Source organism: Meles meles, chromosome 11 (genome assembly GCF_922984935.1).
Source record: "Meles meles chromosome 11, mMelMel3.1 paternal haplotype, whole genome shotgun sequence".
NCBI lineage: Eukaryota > Metazoa > Chordata > Mammalia > Carnivora > Mustelidae > Meles > Meles meles.
In genome coordinates, this window is record NC_060076.1 from 3,206,872 (window position 1) to 3,230,474 (window position 23,603).

At 62.6% G+C, this 23,603-nt stretch overlaps 1 protein-coding gene across 2 annotated transcripts in view; it reads right to left on the reverse strand.

Annotated features, from left to right (window-relative positions):
* ADAMTS13 (ADAM metallopeptidase with thrombospondin type 1 motif 13) overlaps positions 1 to 23,269 on the reverse strand; it is a 28,556-nt gene extending 5,287 nt beyond the window's left edge. The window contains exons 1-27 of one of the 2 annotated variants that reach the window (XM_046021941.1): positions 23,139 to 23,269; positions 21,075 to 21,388; positions 20,688 to 20,754; positions 19,405 to 19,685; positions 18,431 to 18,590; positions 17,241 to 17,416; positions 15,717 to 15,800; positions 15,423 to 15,547; positions 15,164 to 15,310; positions 13,421 to 13,561; positions 12,933 to 13,095; positions 12,052 to 12,156; positions 11,079 to 11,230; positions 10,900 to 10,963; positions 9,628 to 9,754; positions 9,118 to 9,266; positions 8,662 to 8,782; positions 7,933 to 8,013; positions 6,534 to 6,715; positions 4,642 to 4,777; positions 4,432 to 4,561; positions 3,940 to 4,122; positions 2,856 to 3,030; positions 2,202 to 2,322; positions 1,358 to 1,487; positions 1,049 to 1,228; positions 192 to 374 (exon numbers count right to left, since the gene is read on the reverse strand). In XM_046021941.1, the coding sequence (XP_045877897.1) occupies positions 192 to 374; positions 1,049 to 1,228; positions 1,358 to 1,487; positions 2,202 to 2,322; positions 2,856 to 3,030; positions 3,940 to 4,122; positions 4,432 to 4,561; positions 4,642 to 4,777; positions 6,534 to 6,715; positions 7,933 to 8,013; positions 8,662 to 8,782; positions 9,118 to 9,266; positions 9,628 to 9,754; positions 10,900 to 10,963; positions 11,079 to 11,230; positions 12,052 to 12,156; positions 12,933 to 13,095; positions 13,421 to 13,561; positions 15,164 to 15,310; positions 15,423 to 15,547; positions 15,717 to 15,800; positions 17,241 to 17,416; positions 18,431 to 18,590; positions 19,405 to 19,685; positions 20,688 to 20,754; positions 21,075 to 21,388; positions 23,139 to 23,163 (3,902 nt within the window). In that variant the 5' untranslated portion in view covers positions 23,164 to 23,269. The remainder of the gene's footprint in view (positions 1 to 191; positions 375 to 1,048; positions 1,229 to 1,357; positions 1,488 to 2,201; positions 2,323 to 2,855; positions 3,031 to 3,939; positions 4,123 to 4,431; positions 4,562 to 4,641; positions 4,778 to 6,533; positions 6,716 to 7,932; positions 8,014 to 8,661; positions 8,783 to 9,117; positions 9,267 to 9,627; positions 9,755 to 10,899; positions 10,964 to 11,078; positions 11,231 to 12,051; positions 12,157 to 12,932; positions 13,096 to 13,420; positions 13,562 to 15,163; positions 15,311 to 15,422; positions 15,548 to 15,716; positions 15,801 to 17,240; positions 17,417 to 18,430; positions 18,591 to 19,404; positions 19,686 to 20,687; positions 20,755 to 21,074; positions 21,389 to 23,138) is intronic. The other variant, XM_046021942.1, reaches the window with a different exon arrangement.
* Between the last annotated feature and the right edge of the window lie 334 nt (positions 23,270 to 23,603).

The following is a 23,603-nucleotide window of genomic DNA, read 5'->3' on the forward strand; positions in this document are numbered from 1 at the left end:
CGAGAACCTGCAGCCCCGCCTGCATTTTGTTGGGATGTCGCCTCTGACTCCTAGTGCGGCTGCCAGGAAATCCTCCTCCCCGGGAACCATCTCCCGGGCTGGAGCCAGCCCACAAGCCCCGCGGTGTCTGGCCTGGGGTCTGCACACTCTGGGACGTCAAGCGGCTTCCTCGACACCCTGGGGCTGCTGACCTGGCCGGGCAGGGCTCTGGGCTGCAGGCCTCCTGCTGCTCCGGGCGAGGCAGCCCCTGGCACTGGGTATCCGGCAGGACCTCCTCGCCCTCGTCCTCCCCGAGGGCCCGCGCACAGTAGAGCAGCCTGCGCGCAAACCCTCCTCCACAGCTCGCACTGCACTCCGCCAGCTTATACTTCCACCTGAAACACACCGGAGTTCGGGGGAACCCGGGGAGCGGGGCCTCCCTCGTTTCCCCAGACTGGGAAGGGCCTGGAGACGTCCTTTCTCTGAGGGGCACCCTTGCGTCTCCACCAAGAGGCTGGGCACAGCGGACAGAGAACATTCCGAAAGGCCCACTTCCCAGACAGAAGGCTGAGGGCAAACTGATGTGTTCAAAGGGCAGACGGGGGAGAGACAGGGCACCCCAGGGGGACTGCAAAGCTGTCTCTAAGAGGAACGCCAGCCCCCCGGCGGGCTGGCCGGCACTCCCAATCCTCTTTCCCCTGTGTTTGCCACATCACGCCAATGCCGAGGGCAAACTCTGTCTCCCGGTCGGCCTGCTTGCTCTTCCATCTCCCCACCGCCCCGGCTTCTGCTCCAGGAGGGCCGGGGTACCTGTGTGTCCTGCTCGCTGCTGTGTCCCTACCATCAGAACGGCCCCCGGGCATGGCAGGTGCTCCGGGAAGAGCAACAGATGCCGAACATCGGCCACACATGCTCACAGCGAGCCACAGGCCCGAAGCGCACCACAGCCTTCCAGGACACCAGTGGGGTGTCCCGCAGGGGAGGGCACCGAGCAGCTTACAGGGAGGGGCTGAGGCCCCCTCTGAGGACGCGTGCCTGGAACCACCTGTCTCCTTGGCAAGGGGCCCACCTGGCAGGGCAGGGCTTCGGACCGCAGTCCTGCACGGGGCGGGGCCGGGGCACCCGCCAGCACTCGGAGGGAGGCAGGGGGACAGGTTGGCCTTGGTCCAGCCTCACGCACCGAATAGCCAGTGGCACCCAGCCCCGTCCGCAGGTCACCGGGCACGGTGCCAAGGCTCGGGTCTCCCACCTGCAGCAGGAAGGCCAGCGCTCTGTCCGAGGGGACACCCTGGGGCGACACGCCTCCCTCCCTCAGGGACCCAGGCTGCTGCCTCCCCCCACCCCCAACCCCCACCACATAGTCTCCACCCCCACTCACCAAGCCGGGCAAGGGGCAGCCCGACAGGCTTCCCGCCGACTCCCAGGCTTGCTTCCCAGGTCACAGAGCTCTTCCTGGACAGGGGTCCCCAGGACAGAGTCCACGCACACGAAACGCAGCTCCCTCAGGCCTGCAGGGAGGAAGCAGAGACCCCAAGCCCCAAGAGGAGGGTTGGACAAGAACTATGGTGTCCCGCTCTCTGGAGAGCTCCAGAAGACCCGACTCTTGTCTCCGCCACTTGCCAGCTGGGTGACCTTGGGCAAGTGACTTAACGTCTCTGAGCCTCAGACTTTTCACCTGACGGTGCCTCCCCTGCAGGGATGTCTATACGGACTTGGAAGGCCCACGGCAGGCCCTCCAGCGGCGGTTCGGCTCCTTGTCACTCGGTGAGAACTGCTCTGACCATCCCGTACTGCGTTTGTGACAACGACGGCATCAGGGTTGGCTCAGTGAATCTCTGCTTTAGGACTAGCCTGAAAAGAATCCCTGGCCTCGATTCCGAACACGGACAGGTTTCCCTGGGCAAGTGCCGAGGCCTGTAGTTCAAGAACACATCGTGAACACACCTTGCTCCTCGGACTCGGCGGCCAGGAAGCTCAGTGCTGTCTGGGTCCCTTTGCTCGCTGACTTTCTAGACCTTAAGAAATACATGTGGGTGCCAAGACCGCCGAGTTTGTCTCTCCTGCCTTTCACCCAAGCGATGGAGACATGCCCCAACCTCTTTGTACATGACGTCACGTTCTGACCTAGTCTGGATTTGGACTGTGAGCCAGTCCAAACGCCTTTTAGATCTAGGCAAAAGGTAGGCAGGTAGGAGTTAGCGAAGGAGCCCTGGGGGCCTCACCTCGACCGCAGGAGGCAGAGCAGGGCCCCGCCAGGGAAGTCCACATGTGTGCGGCGTGAGCCCCCACCCCAGCGCCGCCCGGTGGGGACGTGGCCTCCTCCTCCAGAGACCGGGGATCTGGCTGCGGGGGACAAGCAACAGGCTGCTGGGTCTCGGTCTCGGTCTCGGTCTCGGTCTCCCCCTCTGGATCCCTGAGCGCCTGGTCCTCCACCCCCACCCACCCCAATCTCTTCAGGAGAGGGGGGCGTGGTCAGCAGAACCCCAAAGGTGGCCCCTCCCACGGCTCCTTTCCGGGAACACTTGCTTCCGGCTGCCTGAAGACACCCAACCCACTAGCCACCTTGGCCTCTGTACCAGCACAGGCAGTCACCGCAGGGCAGGGCTGAGGCTGGGGCTCGGGAGCCAGACCAGCCGCATCCTAATGGGATGCTTGGGTCTGGGGCCCAAGCCCAGCTTGCAAGCTGGAGGGGCGACGAGGCCCGGAGCTTTCTCCCTAGGCTCATCCTCTGAGCGAGGCGGATCCTGTACACAGCCACATTGCAGAAGGACAGTTCTTGCGCTCTGGGCGGGAGGCCAAGGGTACCCAGTGCTCCCTGTTCTCCTGTCCGATAAGCCCCCAATAGCCCAGGGTACCCTTGTGCCCAAGATACTCACATTGCTTGGTTCTGGAGAACATGCTGTGGCCACACAGGGCTCCTGGGCAGGCAGCTTCTCGTCTGTGGGGCAGGGCCCCGCGGTGGCCGGGCCCTCTGCCCCGCGCACACACGTCCTATTCCACAAAGCCGGGTCTGCTCCACAGGCTGGCGAGCACGCGTCTGAGCCCTCCTGCCTGAGGACAGGACAGACAGCAGGCCCTGCCTCTCATCGGGCTGTAGGTAGAGCCGGGCTCCTGGGGCGGGGGAAGGCAGCGAACCCGCACCCCAGCACCCAGCACTCAAGGAGGAGCCCCACAAAGAAGCAAAACCCCGAGGCCTGTCCCCAGAGTGCTGGACGAGCGGCTGCCAGCCCTCCACTCGGCAGTCCTGGGGCCGGGACTCAGGCCTGGACCCGGTGCCTTCCAGAGAGGAAGGTGGGCCTCTGTCCCGAGAGCACCATCACTCCTCGAACCCTAGCAGGGGCTGAGAAACGGAATCGGGCCGCCCAGGTGAGGGATGGCAATCGCGTTCCGCGTGCAAGCCGGCCCTGACAGGGGGCAGCTGCCAGCTGAGCTGAGGCAGGAGGGGCCTCCGTGGGAAAGGGTGGGGATTCCCAGGTCTGCCACGCACGGGAGAGGGGCAAAGGAGCCCGAGTCATGCGTGCGCCACCAGTGACCGAGGCCAGGCCCCTCCCCACTGGACCAGTAACAGAACTGGGGCCCAGAGAGGGAAGGGACTTGACCTGGTGCCCAGCCAGTTAGCAGCAACTCAGTAGAAGCCACTGTCAGCTCAGATCCTGAAGGGAAAGGAGGCACCATGGGGACGGCAATGGTAACAGCAAAGGGACGCTTATGGCTTTACGTGCGAGCAGGGATTTGGGGGTTCAGAGAGGGAAATGGCCGGCCCAGTGTCTCCTGGACAGTAATTCTGAAGCTGGTCCCTCTGGGATGGTGGGGCCCCGCCAGAGTCCTAGGGGTGAGGGGACACTCGGCAAGGGTAGGGCAAGGGTGCTGGACAAGCCCTGAGCCCTGACTGGAGTCGGGCAGTCGCCTCCCCGCCTCCCTGCACTTGCCTCCCTGCGTCTCCGGACTCCCGGCGCTCACCTCACCGGGCAGGCCTGGGGGTTGCAGGCTTCCACCACTGCCGGCTCTGGGGCCAGCGCTCTGCACCGGGCAGGGGGCAGAGGCCTCAGGAGGGTGCCCTGGGCCTCCACGCAACGCACGGTCCTCTCCCGCAGGCCTCCCCCGCAGGAGACGCTGCACGCACCAAAGTCTCCGGCTGCCCAGCTGAGGACGAGAGGGACAGAGCGTCGGGGCCATCCCGGTCCCCTCGAGGACTGGCTCAGGAGAGGCAGGGAGAGAAGGGCAGATCTGTCCAGCGGACTGGCTTCTCTGCTCTGCACTGGACCCTATGTCCCTGCAGGTTCCTGGACACGGCCCAGGGACAGCCCACTCAGCCCGGTGGCCCCCTGGGTGTCCCAGCGGCACCTAAGGGGCTCAGTTGGTTGAGCCTCTGACTCTTGATCGCAGCTCAGGACGTGGGCCCCGTAGCCAGCGAGAGCCCAGCAGGCATGGCAGAGCACAGGCAGCACTCACCGTGGGGGGCAGGGCCCGGGGGCGCAGGACTCTGGCCAGGCTGCCGGCTGCCGGCTCCCTTCGCACCGGGCGGCCTCCGCCCACTCGTTCCTGGCCTGGTCCAGACAGCCGTAGGTCACCCAGCGCAGCCCTGGGAGGGAAGAGAGGGGCTGGGCCACCTCCCTGCAGGGGGCAAACCGTGCTTCAGGCGAGCCCCGCCCCAGGTCTCACCTGCCCCACAGCTCACCGAGCAGGACCCCCGCACGGCGGCCCACGCCCAGGCCTGTGGTCGCTCAGGCTGGAAGTAGGTGAAGGTGATGTCTGGCCGTGCAAGCTCACCGTACTCCTCCCCGTAGCGCCTATACACCTGCGGGAGACAGACGGAGAGCTGGGGGCCTTGTCCGCTGGGCTCCCCAAAGGAGCTCGGCTGGTCCTGGGGCTCTATGTCCAAGGCCAGCCCCAGAGTGGGGCCAGGCTGGAGGGCAGAGCCCCGGAGGCCCCGAGGTTCCAGCCCCTGTCCCCACAAGTCCTCATCCGGCCACACGGCACCATCCTCTGTTTGTGAGAATGGGGATTCTCGGGCCCGCCGGGCCGGCCCTGATGCAGTGGCTCTGAGCAGCCCCGGAATCTGTGTTTTACACACGCACACCGCAAAGCGTGCAGACACAGCTGCGTGGCCCTGGGAACAATGCTGCTGGGGGTCAGGAGGTGGGTGGCCTGGGCTGCACGGGGAGTCAGGGAAGCAGTGCACTATTCCCGGGGCTCCCTGTAGCCTGCGTGGACTCTGGGGCAGCCCTGCTCTCTCTCCAGCTGTGGGGCAGAGGCTGGCGCTGCTACACCGAAGTCAAGGGCCACCAAGCCTCAGACCTCTCCCCAGGGCTATTTCTACACATGCTAACGTCCGTCTACTCCACCAAGCGCCTTTCTCCGCAAGGCACACGTGGGGACACGAGCAGAGGAGCTCACGCCGGGAGGACAAGCCCGAAGCCTCTGTCCCCGAGAGACGGAAGAGCCAGCATCCACCCAGAGCCTCCTCAGGACCAGGGACTGCTGCCAACACTGCCCAGCACGCGCATCCCCTGACCCTCGCAGGCAGGCGGCAGCCTCGTGCCCATTCTACGGGGGAAAGACTGAGGTCTGGGGGCGGCGGCAGAGGCAGGATGAGAACCTGGCATGCTCTGCGGAGGACAGCGAGGTAAGGGAGAAATTTCGGCTGCTGGGTCGGCCCTCCTGGCTCCCACCCCTTTGCCCCAGGACTTCTGCAGTGGGGTTGCGGGGGGAGGATCTCACTTTCCCACTGTTAGGATGGGGCATCCCCAGCCTCTGGCACTTTCAAGATCCAAGCCAGCAAGCGTGTTGGTCTCAGCCGCCACCTCTCAGGGCGCACACACGTGTGGGGCGCTGGACACCGGCCGCACGTTTAATGCCCCTTATCTTTAAGAGGTGGATCTTCACGCTAACTTCATAATGTATGTATTCTCAGCCCCGTTTTGCAGATGGAGAAACCGAGGTTCAGAAGGGTCAATTCCCTTGCCCGAGTTCTTGCCGAGGCAGGATTCAAACTCCAGTCCACCTGCGTCCCCAGGTCTCAGCCTTTGACCTCGGGTCTCCCTGTTTCCAGCAGCTGGGCTGCCCCTGCTCCAGGAGGGACGCCCCCCACAGTGGGTCTCCAATCTGGGCATCCCACTGTCTCTTTCCCCACAGCCTCCTTCGGCCAGTCTTGACACAGGCTCGATCCCCACTGCGCTTTACCCGGAGCCCCTCAGCAGCTCTGGCCCCAACACCCCAGTACCCGGGGGGAACCCCCAAGCCCTGTCATGGCCAGCAAGACCCCAGGAGACCTGTGCAGCCTCCAGCCTCCTTGCACGTGGGGTCCCCTTCCCTCCTCCCTCCTAACGACGCACCCTGCGCACATCGCCCTCTCCTGCTGGGCCCCGCAGTGTCAGCTCATCTCAGACCCCCGCGCCACAGCCCTCGCGGGTGGGGGGGGAGCTGCGACCCCTGCACGCCCACGCTCAGAACTCCAGGGACTCCTGTGCGCCCCCCCCCATGTGACTGCTGAGCCAAGGAGCAGGTGACAGCAGGAGGAGGCCCTGCTGGCTCCCCCAGGCCCTCCCGATCACCTGGATCTCCACGTCGTCCTGGCTGGGCCCCCGGATGTGGATCTCCTCCAGGAGAGGCAGCCGGTCCTCGGTGAGGGCCACTCGGTACCCCACACGGCTGTCCTCCAGGAGGGAGGGGTAGGTGGTGCTGGGAGAGATGCTGGAATTCCCAGCCACGACGTAGCGCCCTCGGATCCGCACAGCTGTGGGGGGAGCGAGGCTGTGGGCGGGGGGGGTCCATCTCCCCCCACGCCCGTGGCAGCTGGGGCGCCAGCCCTCTCACGGAAGAGGTCCTGACTTAAGGAACGGGGTGGTGACAACATGGGGACGAATCCCCAGTGCCATAGCTCTCCTGCCCCGGGGCCCCAGCCCTCCCCGGGGAGCCCATCTGTCCGGTGCCCTGGCTGGTCAGGCACTCTCAGCAGCAAGCAAGGGTCACCCTCCCAGATGCCCACGGGCATCTGACCACACATCGGTGGCCCTGCACCTCTGTCCAGAACCTGGTGAGCACCGTGGACCTGCCCTCTCTCCAAGCCTGCCCACTCGGAGCTCTGCAGGCAGGTTTCCGGGGGTTTAAGGCCCCCAGGGCCATCACCCCCACTCCAGATGCCAAGGGCAGGGGTGGGCACCCTCCGGAATCAAGAAACTCTGTGGCATTAAGTGGTAAAGGAGGCGGCCTTGCCCAGAGACCGGTGTGGCCTCCACCCTGGGCTTCCAGGAAGGGACTTATGTCATGCCAGACAGGAGTGTCTTTGCTTAAGGTGGGGACCGGCCAGGCCAGAAAGACCAAATATGCGAAGCAGGACCGCAGCTGTGGCTGGTCTCCTCCGTGAACCTGGAGACCGAGGCCCATCACGTGAGTCATCAGCCGCTCAACCACGTGTCGTGTCCGCATCACGACGTCCTAATCAAACTGGACGCTGAGCCCGGGTGAGCTCGGGCTTGGCGATAGCCCGTGCCCACTGTCACGCTCGGTGTGGGACACCGAGCCCTCCCAGACTCCGCCCGACAGGCATCTCTGCTCTGGTTTCTTTCACCATCTCCTCCCCCTCGAACAAGCCAGATCCGCGCATAGAAACACTCTTGGTGTTCTGGGGATCCTCCTGGGGCCTTATCCAACCTGGTGGTGCTGAGGGAACCCCCGAAACTACGAGTGGCATCTGGGGGCGCCTGGGGGGCTCCGTCGGGGAAGCGCCTGCCTTCAGCTCAGGTCGTGACCGCGGGGTCCCGGGACCGAGTCCCGTCTCTGGCTCCCTGCTCAGTGGGAAGCCTGCTTCTCCCTCTGCCTCTGCCCCCCACTCGTGTTCTCTCTCTCTAGTAAGTAAATAGAATGTTAGGAAGAAAAAGTCGTGAGGGCATCTGGGGGATGCTGTTTTCTGAGCTTCAGTTTGTCAGGGGGCATGCCCTCGGGCCAGCTCACCCAGGTGTGTGAAGAGAGGCCTCCGGTTGGTGACGTGTACGCTGGTCAGGTTGCGGGTCACGGTCAGGAACGTGACATACTCTAGAAGGAAGCAGGGGGGGGTCTGAGGTCACTGACGTTGGGGTGAAAGGGGGACTTCAGATGTCCCCGGTGGCGGGGGGAGGCACCTCGAGGCCAAAAGCTAACAATGTGGTTGCCTCAGCCAGTAGAGGGTCCCCTGTCACTGGGGGCCAATCCAAGCCAGGCCGGACGGTCACCTTCCAGAGGCCTGCCCGGCCCAGGCGGAGGGACCGAATCCGAGGTTCCGGGCTCAGCATGTGCTGAGTGAGCATGTGCTCACCCTGTGCTCACCACAGGGAGGGGGGACTCCACGGCTCGGCTGACCCTCCAAGCGCCTACTTTGCGAATGACCTGACCTCTTTCAGAAATCGATCCAAGTCACGGGCTTCCCAAGTATAACCTCCCTTCGGACAGGAATCCTTGGGGAGGAGAGGCGAGGCCAGGCCACTCCTCACTGTCCCCTGTCTGGGTCTTATCACAGCTACCCCGAAGTGCCACTGCCCGGGGAGGCCTCAGCCAACGCTCAGCTGCGCAGGGAGGCTGGCGAAGAGGAGGACGGAGGCGGAGGCCCACACGGAGGGTCCTGGGCTCGCTGCCAGGGCTCTGAGCTGCAGCTGATTCTTAGAGGTGGGGAGGAGCGCGGCCATCCATCCCGAGAGAAGCCCCTACCTCTGGCCCTTCCGCCCGTGAAAGAGCCGTTCCGCGGCTGGCACGTGCTGTTGTCCCCTGCACACACCTGACACGCGTCTCGCACCTGCGGGGAGTCCATCCTGCCGTCACAGCCGAACGTCTGTGGAAAGAGCAGTGGCGGGTGACACGCGGGCAGTGTCACTGGAGGGTGCCGAGGCTCTGACGGGCCGCACGCGCAGCTTCCGAGGGCGACGCGGGAAGCAGGTGTAAAGGACTCGCAGCGGTCACAGCAGGGCTCTGAGCCTCCAGCCGACTCCAAGGTCACCCCGGCGCCCTGGGAGCAGCCGTGTAGACTCCGCGGCAGCTTCACGGGGGGCCGGCGCCCGCAGACCCCCACCCCCACCCCCCCGGAGCCTTTGAGCATCCGATTTCCCATGGGACTGGCCCCAGGGCCACCATGGCTGGGAGGGCGCCCTACTGCCCACACACGCCTACCCTGCATCTGCCCGACACGCACAGGCTCAGGGTCCCGTCCTCCCGCCGACCACTTGGCACACACCGGGTCCCATCCAGGAAACTGTCCCCACGCCTCACAATGAAGGTCTCGCCAATGGCCCGGCACATGTGTCTGCACAGAGCGTCCCCTGGGGAGGCAGAGGGACAGGGACCCCTGGTGTAGGGAAGGCAGCAACCCCACAGAGCACAATGCAGGTGGGCCCGCCCCGCCAGCCACCCCCCCACCCCCTACACTTCCTCCTGTGGGCTGGGGGCAAGGGTCCTGTCCCCTGAGGCAGTGATCACAACCAGGGCGGAGCCGGCGCCGAGTCCCAGGGTCATCTCACTGAATCCTCTCGCCCGAGCAGGGGGCCCTGCCCCCATCTCCACGTTACAGAGGGGAAAGCTGAGCCCCAGGCCTGTGATGGTGCCAGGACGTGATGCGACTGACACGGAGCCGGAGCCGGTGTCCAGCCCTCCACCGCGTCGGGGTGACGGGGCCAGCCCCACCTTGACTGTACTGCTCAGCGGGGCCCCAGCGGTAGAAGGAGGCGTTGCCTGGGGACAGGTGCAGCGGTTTCCTGTCCGTCTGGGAGCACTGCTCGGCCATGAACTCCAGCTGGGTCTTCTCACAGGCCTGGCCGGGAGGAGGCAGAGGACAGGCACAGGAGGAGCCCCGGGATGGGGGCTTGGGGCAGGGGACCTAGGATAGCGGCCTTTGCCACTGGGGACCACAAGGCACCACGCAGTGCCCGGGTCACAATGTGAGCTTGAGCCCAGCTCCTGGCTGCACCTCGGTTCCCTGCTCTGTAAAGTGAGGGAGACAAGAGCCTTTCTCTGCTGATGCAAGAATCCAGGAGAATTTGCCAGGACAAAGGACAGGCCACAGAAGTAAAGAGCGCTGCTCGCTGGCTCCCCTCCCCCAAGCCTGTGCTCCGGGGGAAGACTGCGCCCTTCCAGGCTGGGGAGAAAATACAAGGCCCGTCTGCAAGATGGGATGTTATTCAGCCACAAAAAGGAGTGTACTGCTCACACCTGCCGCAACGTGGATGACCCCTGAGGACGTGATGCTGAGTGAGAGAAGCCAGTCACGAAAGCCCACCTACCGTGGGACTCCACTTTTTTTTTTTTTAGATTTTTATTTATTTATTTATTTGACAGAGAGAGATCACAAGTAGGCAGAGAGGCAGGCAGAGAGAGAAGCAGGCTCCCTGCTGAGCAGAGAGCCCCATGTGGGGCTCGATCCCAGGACCCTGAGATCATGACCTGAGCCGAAGGCAGAGGCTTAACCCACTGAGCCACCCAGGCGCCCCCGTGGGACTCTACTTTTATGAAACCCTCCAGTACAGGCAAATCCACGGAAACAGAAAGCGACCGGTGGTTGCCAGGGGCTGGAGATTGGGGAAGGGGAGTGACTGCTTCATGGGTCTGGGGTTTCCCTTTGGGGTGGTAGAGATGTTTTGGAACCACGGTGTGAATGGACCAACACTATGGGCTTCACACTTCAAAACGGGTGATTTGATGTGATGTGAATTTCACCTGTGCTTGGACTAAAAGGATGCTTGTAGGCAGGGGGTGCCGCCAGGAAGGGCGGTGGCATGTGGGGACAGAGGTGTGACACCTGGAGGACCCACTGGGGTCCCAGCAGAGACACAGCAGCACCCCACTCTCCAGAGCGCCCTGGCGTGAGCCACAAATCACAGTCGCCCCAATCCTTTGGCTCCCCGGGGCCCGGCACCACTGACCTGAGCCTCTCGTCCTGCCCGGGGGAGGCAGGCTTACCTGGGTGTTGCACGTCTCAGCCTGGAGGTCAGCACCCACACACGCACGCCCCCCAAAGGCAGGCCTGAAAATGTCCACAAGACACAAGAGGTGACAGGTGGCCCCCTGCCCCCCAACCAGGGAACGTGGAGCAGGCCCCCCTCCCTGACCTGAAGGACAGGGCCCCCTCCCTGTGGTACCTGGGGTTGTTGCACTGCCTTCTCCGGGTGACCACACCTCCTCCGCAGGAGCGAGAGCAAGGGCTGGGGGGACCCCAACTAGACCAGTGGCCGTGCACCACCCCCACGGGGCTCAGCTCCGCCAGGGAGCGGCAGCGACCCTTGGAGCACCACTGCAAGAGAAGGACACGCCATCCCACATCCAGGGCACCCCATTCCACGCACGTGCACCCCACAGCCACACTCAGCCCATAGCCACAGGGCACCCCCCCACAGGACACCCACACCCACGCGGCTGTGCACGCACGGAGGAAGCCCCGCACCGCGTCCTGCTCAGGAAACAATGCTAAACGGAAGAGGCAGACCCCAGGCTGCAGGACGGGCGAAGAGTCTGGCCACGCCAGGCAGAGAGGAAGGGCAGAGGCCCTGAGGTCTGCAGGGGAGAGGAAGACGCTGCCTGGTACAGCCAACGAGAGGGAGCCTGGGTCAGGTTGCTGAGCCACGCTATCACGGCCACTCAAGGCCCTTGTCTCCTCTGTGGGACGGGGGCCAACATGAGCCTGTCTCCAGACCCAGGGAAGGGGAAAAAGAAATGCAGAACTGGTGCGGGGGGGTGGGGGGGCGGGGCTCCGGGTCCCCCACTGGCCCCAGGCAGAGTCACTGGCAAGCCCTTGGTGGGTCTTCAGCGGTCCTGCAAACCTGGAACACCCGTCCCATCTTCCAGGCCCCGTGGAGAGGCTGGGCAGGTCACGGGGACCCGGGAAGCATCTTGAGGCCTAGCTCTCCCCACCAGGTGGCCACGAGCAGCTCCGGGGCCCTCTGTCCCAGCTAACTGATCCTCCTGTCCCCCAGCCCAGGAAATCAGGCAGCCAGGCTTCGGGGCCCCACATGGATGCGGACAAGGGCACGCACGCATGGACACAGTCACACACACACACACACACACGCACGCACGCACACAGACACTCGAACATCCCTTCGTTCCTGCCCTGACCTTCTGCATGCCGCACTCTGTCCCATCCAGGAGAGGAACGAGGAGGCGGCTACAGCTGCTTTGGTCCAGGGGGTCCGTGTGGCAGGACAGAGCCTGGCACATGTCCTAATAGGGGAGACAAGTGGCCGGTTCGGAGCCACCACAGCCCGTTGGCTCAGCATCCAGTCTTAATTGTGCCCCCACAGCACAGGACCCACTGACGCATGTGCTGTTCCGTGGGCACAGCGCACCTCTCCATGGGGCGGGGGCGCTGACCAGGGCCCATTTTAGGGGCCCACAAATACGATTTTCATTTCTTTCAAAATCGAAAGAAAAAGATGATCTTTGAGATCAAAGATGTTCCAATACGTAATATTAATATATCTGTATTTATGGTACTCATACAATATTTAAAACACTGATAATAAGTCTTAATGTTTCATGTGGAGAAAGGGGCCATGAAGGCAAAGGTGCCTGGGGCCCACGAAGTCCTGTGCAGCCCAGGGAGGAAGTCTGCATTTGGGGCACCTGCCCCCTTTCATCCCCCATCTCCCCTCCCCCTGCATGCTTACACGGCTGCTACAGGCTTTGGTTTGGAGGTCACTTCCTCCAGGAAGCCCTCCAGGTTCCCATTGGGTTGGAAGCCTTCAGTCACTGCCTATTGACGTTCCACGGGCAGAGAGTCAGGAGCCGGCTAGGGCCCACTCTACATAATTCGTGGGATAAATGGGTCAAAATGGGGAACAAACATGGGGACTCTTCTTAAAAAAATTAAGAATTTTAACAAGTGACCCGGCCTGGCCCAGCGGGCGCTCGCAGCGCGGCATGAGCTGGGCACAGGTGGAGGGAGCTCGGGCTGGACGGCGGACCAGGGTCGGGGAGGCGGGGGGACGACGACTCACGAAGTGCTCCCTGATGAAGGTGCAGGCCACTGCCTTAGCACCAAAGGCCACTCGGCACTGCTCGTCCGCGCCATAGAGGAGGCCCGGCTGCGCCTGGGGAGGGCGCCCCGCGGTCCCGGCCTGCGGCTCCGGCAGATCCAGCAGGCAGTGCACCCGTCCTGCGCTGCGACAAGGCCTGGGCTCAGGCTGCAGGTGGACACGGGGTGGGGGCGGGAAGGAGGGAGCGGGCAGCAGGAGGTGTGGACTGAGGGAGGGGCGCGCGGTGGGGGGCAGGTGGAAGGGTGGGTGCAGGGGCGTGGTGGAGGATGGAGGAGAGACCCCGGGAGGTGAGGGGGGCCCATGGGGAGGGAGGCACAGGACGGGATGGGACTGAACAGAGGGCTGGGCAGGGCCGGGGCAGAGGGAGGGGCGGGTCTGGGGGACAAGTGGGGGTGTGCTCCGCGTGGAGATGGGGCACAGGGACAGGGCAGGGTGACCAGCGCAGCTACCTGAGCAGCTGCAGCACTCGTCGGCGGCTGCAGGCGGACCAGGACAGATCGCCACGGGGGGGCACGGCGTCCTGGGATGCCATCACGTGGCCACTGGGCCCGCAGCCGCTGCCGGGCACACCGTCGTGCTCCACGCCCAAGCTGCACGACGGAGGCAACGCTGAGGGTCCCCTCGCCTACCCACCTGCTCCACCCGCCCCTGCAGTCCAGGCCTGGCGGACCCTCCAGCCGCGTGGTTTCAGACCCCAGCGGCCTCCTGACCCCGCCGTCAGAGAGCCTGGCCTCAGTTTCCCAGCCAAGAGAGTACTGAGCCTCCTGCCTCTTTTTGCTAACAAACATCGAAAGGCTTTAAAAATGTTGAGGCAGGGGTGCCTGGGTGGCTCAGGGGGTTAAAGCCTCTGTCTTCGGCTTCAGTCATGATCCCAGGGTCCTGGGATCGAGCCCCGCATCGGGCTCTCTGCTCAGCAGGGATCCTGCTTCCTCCTCTCTCTCTGCCTGCCTCTCTGCCTACTTGTGATCTCTGTCTGTCAAATAAATAAATGAAACCTTTAAAAAAATAATAATAATAATAAAATAAAAATGTTGATGTCAAGCAACTCGGTGGTGTCAAAAGTCAGGGAGGATGGGGTCCCGAGGCACCTGGGGGGGGGGTGCGGGGCCGCCCGTGGTGACTTTCTTGCTCTGCGGGCTGGCCCAGAGTGGGAAAATCCATCCACTGCCTGTGTCCTTAGATCAGTAAAAGAAGTCGAGAAAACGCCCAGGACTTCGGCCACGGTCTCCACTCCCCGCGGAAGACACTGTTTTCAAAACCTTCTTTAAAACAAACAAAACACCTTTTTCCTCCAAAACAAGACAGATGGAGGCGCTGTGGGCGGGGTGGGGTGGGTGGAGGTCAAGGGTCAAGTGCAGGGGCTGGAAGTGGGGGGGGGAGAAGGTGGGACTGCTCGGGGCTGATGTGGGGGCGAGGAGCCCAGGCTCACCGGGCACCTGAGCCGCCCACAGCGGCACAGGTGCGGGGGACCGCACAGAGGGGCCCGAAGGCCTGGGCTGGTGGGCGCTGAGGGGAAGGAGCATAGACCGGGTCTTTACTTCAGGAGTCTCCGCACTGTACGCAGGTGTTACTGTCATAGTGAAAAGACTTAAAGATCATCGAGAAAACTCGCCACTTCGGGTGAGTGAGAGTAGAGGGGAGCACAGATTTACCTACAGAACACAGAGCGCCCGTAACAGGAAAAATCTGGACACAGCCTAAGACCCAACAGCATGGGATTAGTTAAATAATGCACATCCAAAGAATTATAAAAACTCTGGGGGAAACGTTCGGGATGTATTGCTCCATTAAGAAAATCGTAACGAGACAATATACAATATAATCCCAATTTTGCAAATAAAAAATGACAAGTGTGGGTAAGAAATGACTGAAACAAAACATGAACAGATGCTCTCTCTGGGCGGTAGGATCTGGGATAATTTTGACCGTCTGCCTTCTCTTTGCCTGAATTTCTTAAAAACGTATTTTCTAGTTGTTAAGTTCATCTTGCTTGTTTTTGGGGGAAAAAAGGTTTTTTTAATCACCTGGAAATCAAGCAGTATCAGATTTCCCGGCCCTTGTCCCTCCCCCACCTCCCAAGGCCACTGGGGCCAAGGGTATAGGTTCCTTCCAGCAGACTCTGCCAGCCCCGATGTGACCTCCCGGGAGCCCAGGTCAGCTCCTAGGCCTCAGCTTGAGGACAGGGTGCCTACCTGTGCGCGATCTCATGGGCGATGGTGACCCCCAGGTCAAAGCCAGTATCCTCAGTGATGAGGCAGCTCCAGGAGGACGAGCAAGCACCCCCCAGCTGGGTGACCCCTCGAACCTGCCGGTTACCATCTGGTAACTCCAGGTCAAACCTTGGGAAGAGAGGACAGCCATCCGCGTGGTGCAGAGATGCCCGCCAGACCGCCTTTGCAGTTGGGGTGCAGCTCCCGGGGAGGCTGGGGTGCCCCCGGGGAACGCGGGTACCTGGTGATGTAGAGGACCAGGTCGGCGTGCCCGGGATCTGCGTCGTCCTCAGGGTTGACCGTCCTGCTCCACTCACAGACACTCAGCAGTGACGCCGTGATGTTGCCTGTGATGCTCGGAGCATCCTGGGGGTTCAAATAAGAGAGGCTGTGTTTATGGGAGCAGCGCCCGACGGGAGCCGCCAGCATCTCAGTCCTCACCGCAGCCTTGTCACGAGGCGGAGACCCACAGGAAGAGGTAAAGAGAACAGAAATGGGTCTTCCGGTGACTCTGGGCTCCCAGCTCAGCGCCTACCTCGGGCTGAGTCAGGATGACCATCTTCACTAGATGTACTCGGAACTGAGCCCCCAGGGATGGGTCCCTCAGCAGCTCTGACCCCTGTGGAGGGCAGGAGACAGGGGAGACTCATGTGGGCTGGCGTGGCCCGACTGGCGTGCCGGGGTCTGGAGAAGACGCTCCATCGGCACGGGGGGGGGGAGGAGGAGATGCCAGTCGTTGGGCGGAGAGCCAGCTGTGGGGACGGGCAGATGTGCTCTGGTCCTCCCCTTGCTCAGGCTCAACACACACACACACACACACCCCTGAAACAACAGGACACAGATCATTGTCATTAGTCTAGAACATTCCATTCCAACCCTGCCTCTCTCTCACCAGATTTGTCCTGTCCTTTCTCTTTTCTGTCCATCCACCCGAAACTGTTCTCTGCTTGTCTAACCTACACGTCTCCATGAGGCAACATGAGGGCCCCCCTCCCTCCACAAGCCCTTTCCCGGGTACCCCAGAGAGAAGCCCCCTTCCACGCCCCAGCCAGCCTCCTGGCTCTCTCTTGCCACGCATGTCAAGATGCCGATCGCGGCTGACTTGTCTTGTGGCTGTTGGCGCCAGCTCGTCCTCTGAATGAGGACGTGAGAGCACTGCGTGGCCACGGGCCTCGGCTGGCCTGGGCCGGAACCCGAGCTCCGCTGCGTCCCTTCCCACGCTGCTCAGATGCTGCTAAGGGAGCCCAGAAGCCCAGGTTCCGTATCTGTCAAGTGGCGGGAAAGCCTTCCACGGCCGTCAGCCTGGGGGACTTTGCCTTTTGCCCAGAACAGGTGGCCATCCCCCAGGCAGAGCACACTCTTCGGGGCAGCCCACCCTCCAGGGCCGGCACTCTCCTTGCCGTGCTGGTCCTGATCTCCTGACGCTGTGGAAGCTTCCATGGCAGCCTAGAGCAGTCAGCGTATGTGTGCGCACATGTGGGTGTGTGCATGTATGTGTGTGCACGTGTGTGTGTGCATGCGTGTGCGTGTCCCACGCGTTCCCTCTAGCCGCGGGCACGGGTCTCACGTTCCTTTCCTGACTCGGTCTGACACCGCTCAGTGGGAGTTGTACCTCCCACCCCACCTTCTCCCCAAAGCCAAGTGAAGGGGAGGCCAGCGGCAATGGGTGCCCACAAGAAGAGGGCCAGCACTGCTGGCCGAGGTTCCCACGGAGCAAATGGGCTTCGGGACAGAGGCCAGGTTTGAGAGTCCCCTGGAGAGAAGGGACCCAAGTAGCAAGAGACCATGCGGTGTACTAGGGACCCAAGAGGGGGTCCTAGGCCCTCGCCCACCTCCACTCTAGGTGAGGGAGGGGAGGAGGAAGGAAAGTCCTGGGCCCCAAGCATGACCCCAGCCTTAGGATCACACCGAGTTCAACCTGAGTTCAAACTCCCAGGCAAGCCAGCCCAATCACACCCCACCCAAGTTCCTGGTGTGGGGCGCCGTGTCCAGAGGCTCCAGAGTCCCAAGCCGTGGGGTCGGCGCCATCCAGGGAGCCCACTGCACAAGGAACACTCACCATGTTGAGGTTAGTGAGCACATAGCGCTCAGTGTCCTCCTGGTGAGCCTGATAGACGTCGGGGCCCACGGCCACCAGCAGCTCCAAGTGCAGGACACTCCCCGCGGCCCGTCTCCGCACGCGAGGGGAAGGAGGACGGCCCGTTGAGGGAGGAAGCGGGGCTGACGGCGAAGGTTCTAGAAAGAAGATGACTTGTGGCTTTGGACCCCCATGCCCAGGTCTTTCCTAGGCTCAGAGACACCATGTGAGCCTGGTCTCTACTACTTCCTGCTACAGAGCTTGGGGAGACGGGTCCTCAGCTTTCACGTGGGGAACGTGGGGAGCAGGCAATCCCTGCCTCCCAGGTGGGTGGGCACCCGGGGAGCGGGCCTGGGCTGGGCCCACTCTCAGCCCCTACCTCCGGGAGTGGGTCTCCGGACTCCTCAGGCGGCTTGAGGGTCCCAAGCTGTCGCAGGTCACTTTCTGCGGCAACTGTTAGAACTAGTGGTGACCAGCCCGAGAGGCTGCTGGGTCTCGGATCCCACCCGAGGGCCAGATCCCATAGTGACCAGACATCCCGGAGCATCTGAAAGGGCCCGGTGGTAGTGCAGGCCCCAAGGAGGGAGCTACTGTGTGGCCTTTTGGCCCTTTATGTCTCTCCAAAGCTCCAGGCACTGGGTCTGCGCCCTTGATGCCCCTCTGGGCACCTGCTGGAGAGCAGAACAGGCTCATTCCAAGATGACACGGCTTGCCCAAGACAGCGAAATGCCTGCACCTGGAGACAGCCCAAGGGATAGACAAGCAGACCTGGGAGGCAGCAGGGCCATCTCCAATTGTGACCATGCCCAGAGCCACCGTGTCAGCCCTGAGCGGCCACTCTCTGTCTTTGGCCCCGTGTTCCCGTCCGTGCTAGCAACCAATGCCAGTGAGTGACTCCCAGCCAATAGTGCGCGTCTGTGAGCGTGCTGTGTCAGCTAGGAAGGGCTGTTTGTAGGCTGAATGTCTACCTGTTCACCAAGTAGACAGTTGGGGGCATGGCGGATGGCCGGCCACGTGCTCCCCTGCCCTCCCTGCGCCCCAGCATCCTGATGAAGATGGTTCCGTCACGGCTGCGGCATTTTGCATGGCTCCCTGGGCGCTGGGGAGAGCCGGCCCTCCCCCCAGAGCTGTCCCCAAGGGCAGTCCCACCCTCCCTCTCCCAGGGGCTGTACCTTGGATGACTTCTGGGGCCTCGGGGGCTCTGGGGGCCTTGGGGACAGGCCTGTGGATCAGGTGGAGCTGGGCATGGACCCAGGGAGGCACCAGCTCCCGGTGCTGCTTCCTCACCGGCTGGACGTGGAACCTGTCCGCGCCCACCAGGATGTCGCCCTCCTAGAGAAGAAAGAACAGCATGGCACTGAGCCCAGTGGCCCCGCTGCACGACAGGGCCTCTCTGGGACGTCACAGCACCAGGCACAGACCTGTCCTGAGCTCTGTCCAGGGCTCCTCTCCAAGCCCATCCTTGTGGGACAGCTGGGGAGGACCCGTGCCCTAACTTCTACACCCGCAGCCAGCACCCACCCCCACCCACACTCCAGTCCTCCCTCAGGTCGTGGCCTTGGTCTTTGGGGAGACACTGGTGAGATCCCACATGTACAGAAACAGGGAGGGGCTCCAGGGACTAGCTAGGCCCGTGCTAACGGACAGTCACCAGTAGTCACAGGCTGACCGGGAATGGTTTATGTCCCGGCCCACGCAGGGTCGCGCAACACAGCGACCAGGGAGGGGCACGTGATGATGTCAGCGGCTCTGGCCAGATGGATGCATGGTGACAGATTTACACGGACACCTGACACCAGTCCTCATCACTTCTCAGCTGAAGACCCTGACATCCAATCGAGTGACTGGTCCAAGGTCTCCTGGGACAGAGCTGGAATCAGAACTCAAAGGGCTGACTGCCAAGCCCTGGTTCTTTCCGTTCCGTGGTCCCCCAGATTCACACCTCCCTCTGCCACCTGCTAGCCCGGGGGCCCTGGGGAACTCAGCCCGCTTTTCCGAGCCTCCGTGGAACATGCCCTCAGAGGCCTGGCGCGAGGCAAAGATCCAACGCGGTGTCCTCCGGCACACCTGGCTGGGCACCGTGGGGCCCCCCCCAGCACACCTTCAGCGCGGCCTCTCCCCGAGGCGAAGACGGGATCCCACTTACCAAGCCGCCCCAGCAGTAAGTGACTCTGGCCCGGGCGCCCAGGGGCAGCAGGGGGCGGCCTCCCGTGAAGCAGAGGTGGGCCGGCCGCCTCAGTAGCCGGAGGGAGGCGTTCAGCACGCGCTCGCTGGTGAAGGAGGCGGCCAGCAGGCTCTGCTCCGGCGGGAAGGAGACGGTGATGCGCCAGCCCCAGGCGTGCAGGGAGCAGCGCGGGGTCCTGCAGGGAGGCCCCCCGGGCCCATCTCCACAGACGCAGCTGAGAGGGGCCACATGGAACGGAGGCGCTGCAGGGGAGAGGAGGCTGCCTTGCTCCATCCTGCTCGGCCCTCCTCTTCCTGCCCTGGAGAGGGGGCCCACATCCGTTCCCTTTGGCACGTGGGGATGCGTGCTGGCCTGGAACCCCGGTGGAGGGGGTGCGTGGGTTCAAATTCAGCTCCTTCTGCCTTGTAGGATGGCAGAGTGCAAGTCACCTCTCCCATCTGGGCCGTGCGCCGGGGCCGACCAGCGCTCGGCACACTAGCCTCGACCCGTGAGGGATTTCACGAGGGGTGGCATGAGCCCCGATGAGCAGAGCAGGTACAAGTCCAGCGGCTAGCAAAAGCAGGCACCCAAGGCCAGCCTTGCCATCTTTCTCCACCCACCTGCCTCCCCCCTAAGGAGTGCCCGGAGGAGTTAAGGACCCCAGGCCCCAGGAGGGGAAGAGCTCCAAGGACCTGGGGTCCCGATTCACAAGTTTCCACCCCCAGGTGGCCCCGAGCAGGGCTCCGTGTGCATCTGACCCAGGCCACAGACAATTCGGGCACAAGAGGGACATCCCTATTTCTTTCCACCCTGCCTAGCCCACCCTGCCTCTGGTCCCCAGCAGCCTTTAGATCAATGGCCCAACTCGGAAAGGGGCCTGGCACCGCATAGAGGTCCACAGACGGGGCCCAGAGCGACAGGAAGGCTCTGGCTGGGCCTGAGCCAGGGCATATCTTGTTTCTCACAGAGAGGATAAATATTTCCATCCATGACCAGAAACCACAAGAGCTCCTGTGGCTTCCCTAGCCCAAGGGAGGCCCCGGGGCAAAAGGGGCCAGCTAATTAGTAACCGTTTCCTTGAGATACTGAGCAGAAGCCTGGGGTCAGAACCCCAGCTTGGTCCAGAACACCCAGACTGGCTTTCATGGACCCGGCAGAAGTCCGGAGTTAATGAACAGGAATGATGGCAAATTCTTGGACTTCCTCCCCCCAGCAGAGCCCTGACCCTGAGAACCTCCCTGCCAAGAAGACCCCACAACAAGTACCTTTTAAAGTAGCTTCAGGGCCGAAATAAGAAGTCACTTCCTCCGGCTCCAAAGCCTGAAGAAATTGCTGCAAAACAGAAAGGACAAGGGAGAAGAGAGGAAGGAGAGGGGGTGGCAGGGGGGCAAGGCAAGGGAGAGGGGGAAGTCGGGGTGGGGGTTGGGGGAGGAGGACACAGAATGGAGAAGCCCATTCCTTCCTCAGCGAGCACACTCCATCCCCAAAACCTCACGCTCAGATCTGCCCCTTGCCCAGTGCAAACCCCAAAGCGGAGAGAAGACCCCGGCAGTTCCCTCTCTCCCCAGGGCACCCTCCTTCAGCACCCAGAGGAGCTCAGATTCCCGACCCCAGGGCTCCCCGAACACCTCAACGCCTGCAGACTCACCCACCTGCTGGAAATCGGAGAGTCCCCAGCAGCCCAGGAGAAAGAGGGCAGAAGTGAGAATTGCCCCCAAGCCTCTCTGCCAGGGGTGAGGCTCCCTCATCCTTGGGAAAACCAGCCCGTAGCCTGGGGAGAGAGCCTTGTGACTGGACATCTGGCCGGTGTGGAATGTGGTAGACCCCGGTGGGCGGGAAGATGAGGCTGTGTTTACTCTTGGGAGCTTCCTCTCGGGGCAGGGGCCATGGGAGTGGGCAGCCTGCAGACTCTTGCACGAGGTGGGTCCTGGGCCCAGGGCAGCAGATCGTACACCCTGGGATGGGGCTGGGCCAAGCAGCAGAGTCACGAGGAGGGAGCACTGGACCGGGGATCATGGGAATGTGGATTCAGGCATGATTCTAGAACCGAGGCTGGGTTACTGTCCCCTGACTGAAGGCAGGCTGTGCCTTCCAGCTCTGACAACTTGCTCTCCTCTACTGACACCCCGTGACCTGTCCTGCTCTCCACTCCCCATTCCCTTTGTCTAGCTAAAATCGTCAGGAGGCGATCACTACATAAGCTCATTTATCTGGGATGGAAGAATCGCTATCCAGGGCACTAAGATTTGGGCCACGACCCAAATAAGGCCCCACCAGGGAGCAAAACTCAGAAGCATTCACAGCTAAGATAGGCTGCTTGGGTGTGTTGCTTGCAGAGAATTTGTGATCGCTGTCGGCAGCAGAAAGGGACCCCCTGTGACATAATCGGGACTGAGGCTGTCACTGCCGGTCCTTCACTGTGGGGGGCTTGAAGGGTTCAGGGTTGGTCCCTGGAATATTTGCACTTTGGCCGCCCAGTTCAAGAAGTCACGTGTCCACCGGTGAGGACGGGCATATGGCCGGTCTCCTTAATGGACTCCTGGCTCCATTTTGAAATCCCCTGACATGTAAGCGACCCTGTTTCATTCCACCCTTCCTCACCCACTGCAGATCCCGGGCCCCCCACTGCCCTCACGTCTCAAAGACACTTTCTGCCTCAATCGTTCCCCCTCACTACTCACTATCCTGTGTCTGGACCCTGTGGACAGCCACAGAACCAGGCCACCTGGCACCACGCTGCCCTCAGCATCATAGACCACCTGGCTGCCCACTCTACTTTCTGGAAGGTTCTCGGTCACACTCTCCAAAGCACTATTTCCGGCTCCCTCACACCTCCAGGACACCACCCCCCCCCCCCCCCCCCCCCCCCGACTCAGCTGACAGCTAGCAGGGGGACTGTGCAGGGTCCCTGCCCCGGTGTCCTCTGTTATCCCCGAGGCTGCTAGGATTCCATCCTGGGCGGGTTGTCTTTCCTTTCCCAGGCGAGATCTTCGGGATTGCCTTAGGCTCTCCCCGCCCATCCCGGGTTTCCCCTTTCACCTTTCCCAGGTACGTCATCCCAGTTCACGCTGTGGGCTCCTGACTGTCTCTGTGACTGCTCCCTGGAGACCCAGAAGGACACACTGCCCCCTAATCCAAGCTCATCACACTGGCCTGGGCATCGGTCATGGGCTCCCACCTGGCCTCCCACTCTCTCGTGACCGCATGCCCTCCCCGTCCCATTTCTCACACAGTTGCAGTGATCCTTTAAGAACTCAAGTCAGACTGCGTCACGCCCCAGCTTTAAAACAATCCATGTCTTCCCCTGCCCTAAGAGTATAATGTCCAAAGCCTTTCCTGCAGCCTCCGGGACTCTGGAGTCACAGATGAGACGTGCCCTGCTGCTCCCATCTCCCCTCCGCACACAGAGCCTGAGCCCCGCCGGCTGGCTTCCCGGTGCTCAGACCTGTCAAGGGCTTTGCGGGTCTCCCTTCTGAGCCCTGGTTCCCCGTCAGGTTTCCGCTCACACGGCACCTGCTCAAAGAGGCCCTCCCTTGTGACCCGATCTAAGCGGCCCCGCCCCCCCAGCGGGTGGCCACATTCAGAGTATAAAAATCAGGACTTTTAGTTAAATTTCAATTTTCGATAAACAACGAATACTTCTTATTTTAGTCGAAGTATGCCCCCAATATTACAACTAACGCGTCGGGCACATGGAGACCAAAATTATCACTTACCTGCAATTCCCACGTCCCCGGGCATCCTGCAGGCGGCCTGCTAACCGCAGCCCCTCCCCACGCCCGGGGTCAACCTCTTCCCGGCATGTCTGTTGTCCGCTGCACGGCAGTGGCTGGCCCCCAGCTTCCCGGGCTGGTTTGTCTCCCTGGAGCCCCCCGCCCCGCGCGCACGCGCAGACTCACGTGGAGACTCTCGGGAAGCCGAGGCTGCTCCGTGCGTGAATCGAGGCCCCGAGGGGCCAGGCAAAGGGCGGCTGGTGATTTATTGTCACCGCTGCTGCGCAGAATAATTCACGGCATTGTTACAATGTTTCCTCATTGCTATCGGCTGTGGCTCAAGAGCCTCTGCGGCCCCATTGCGCTGGGGTCGACCTTTCGTCCCCGGGCCTCAGTTTCCCCACTCGGGGAGGAAGGAGGGGCTGAGCCCGCGACGCCCGGCTGGGGGCGTGGCCCCACCCCGCCCGC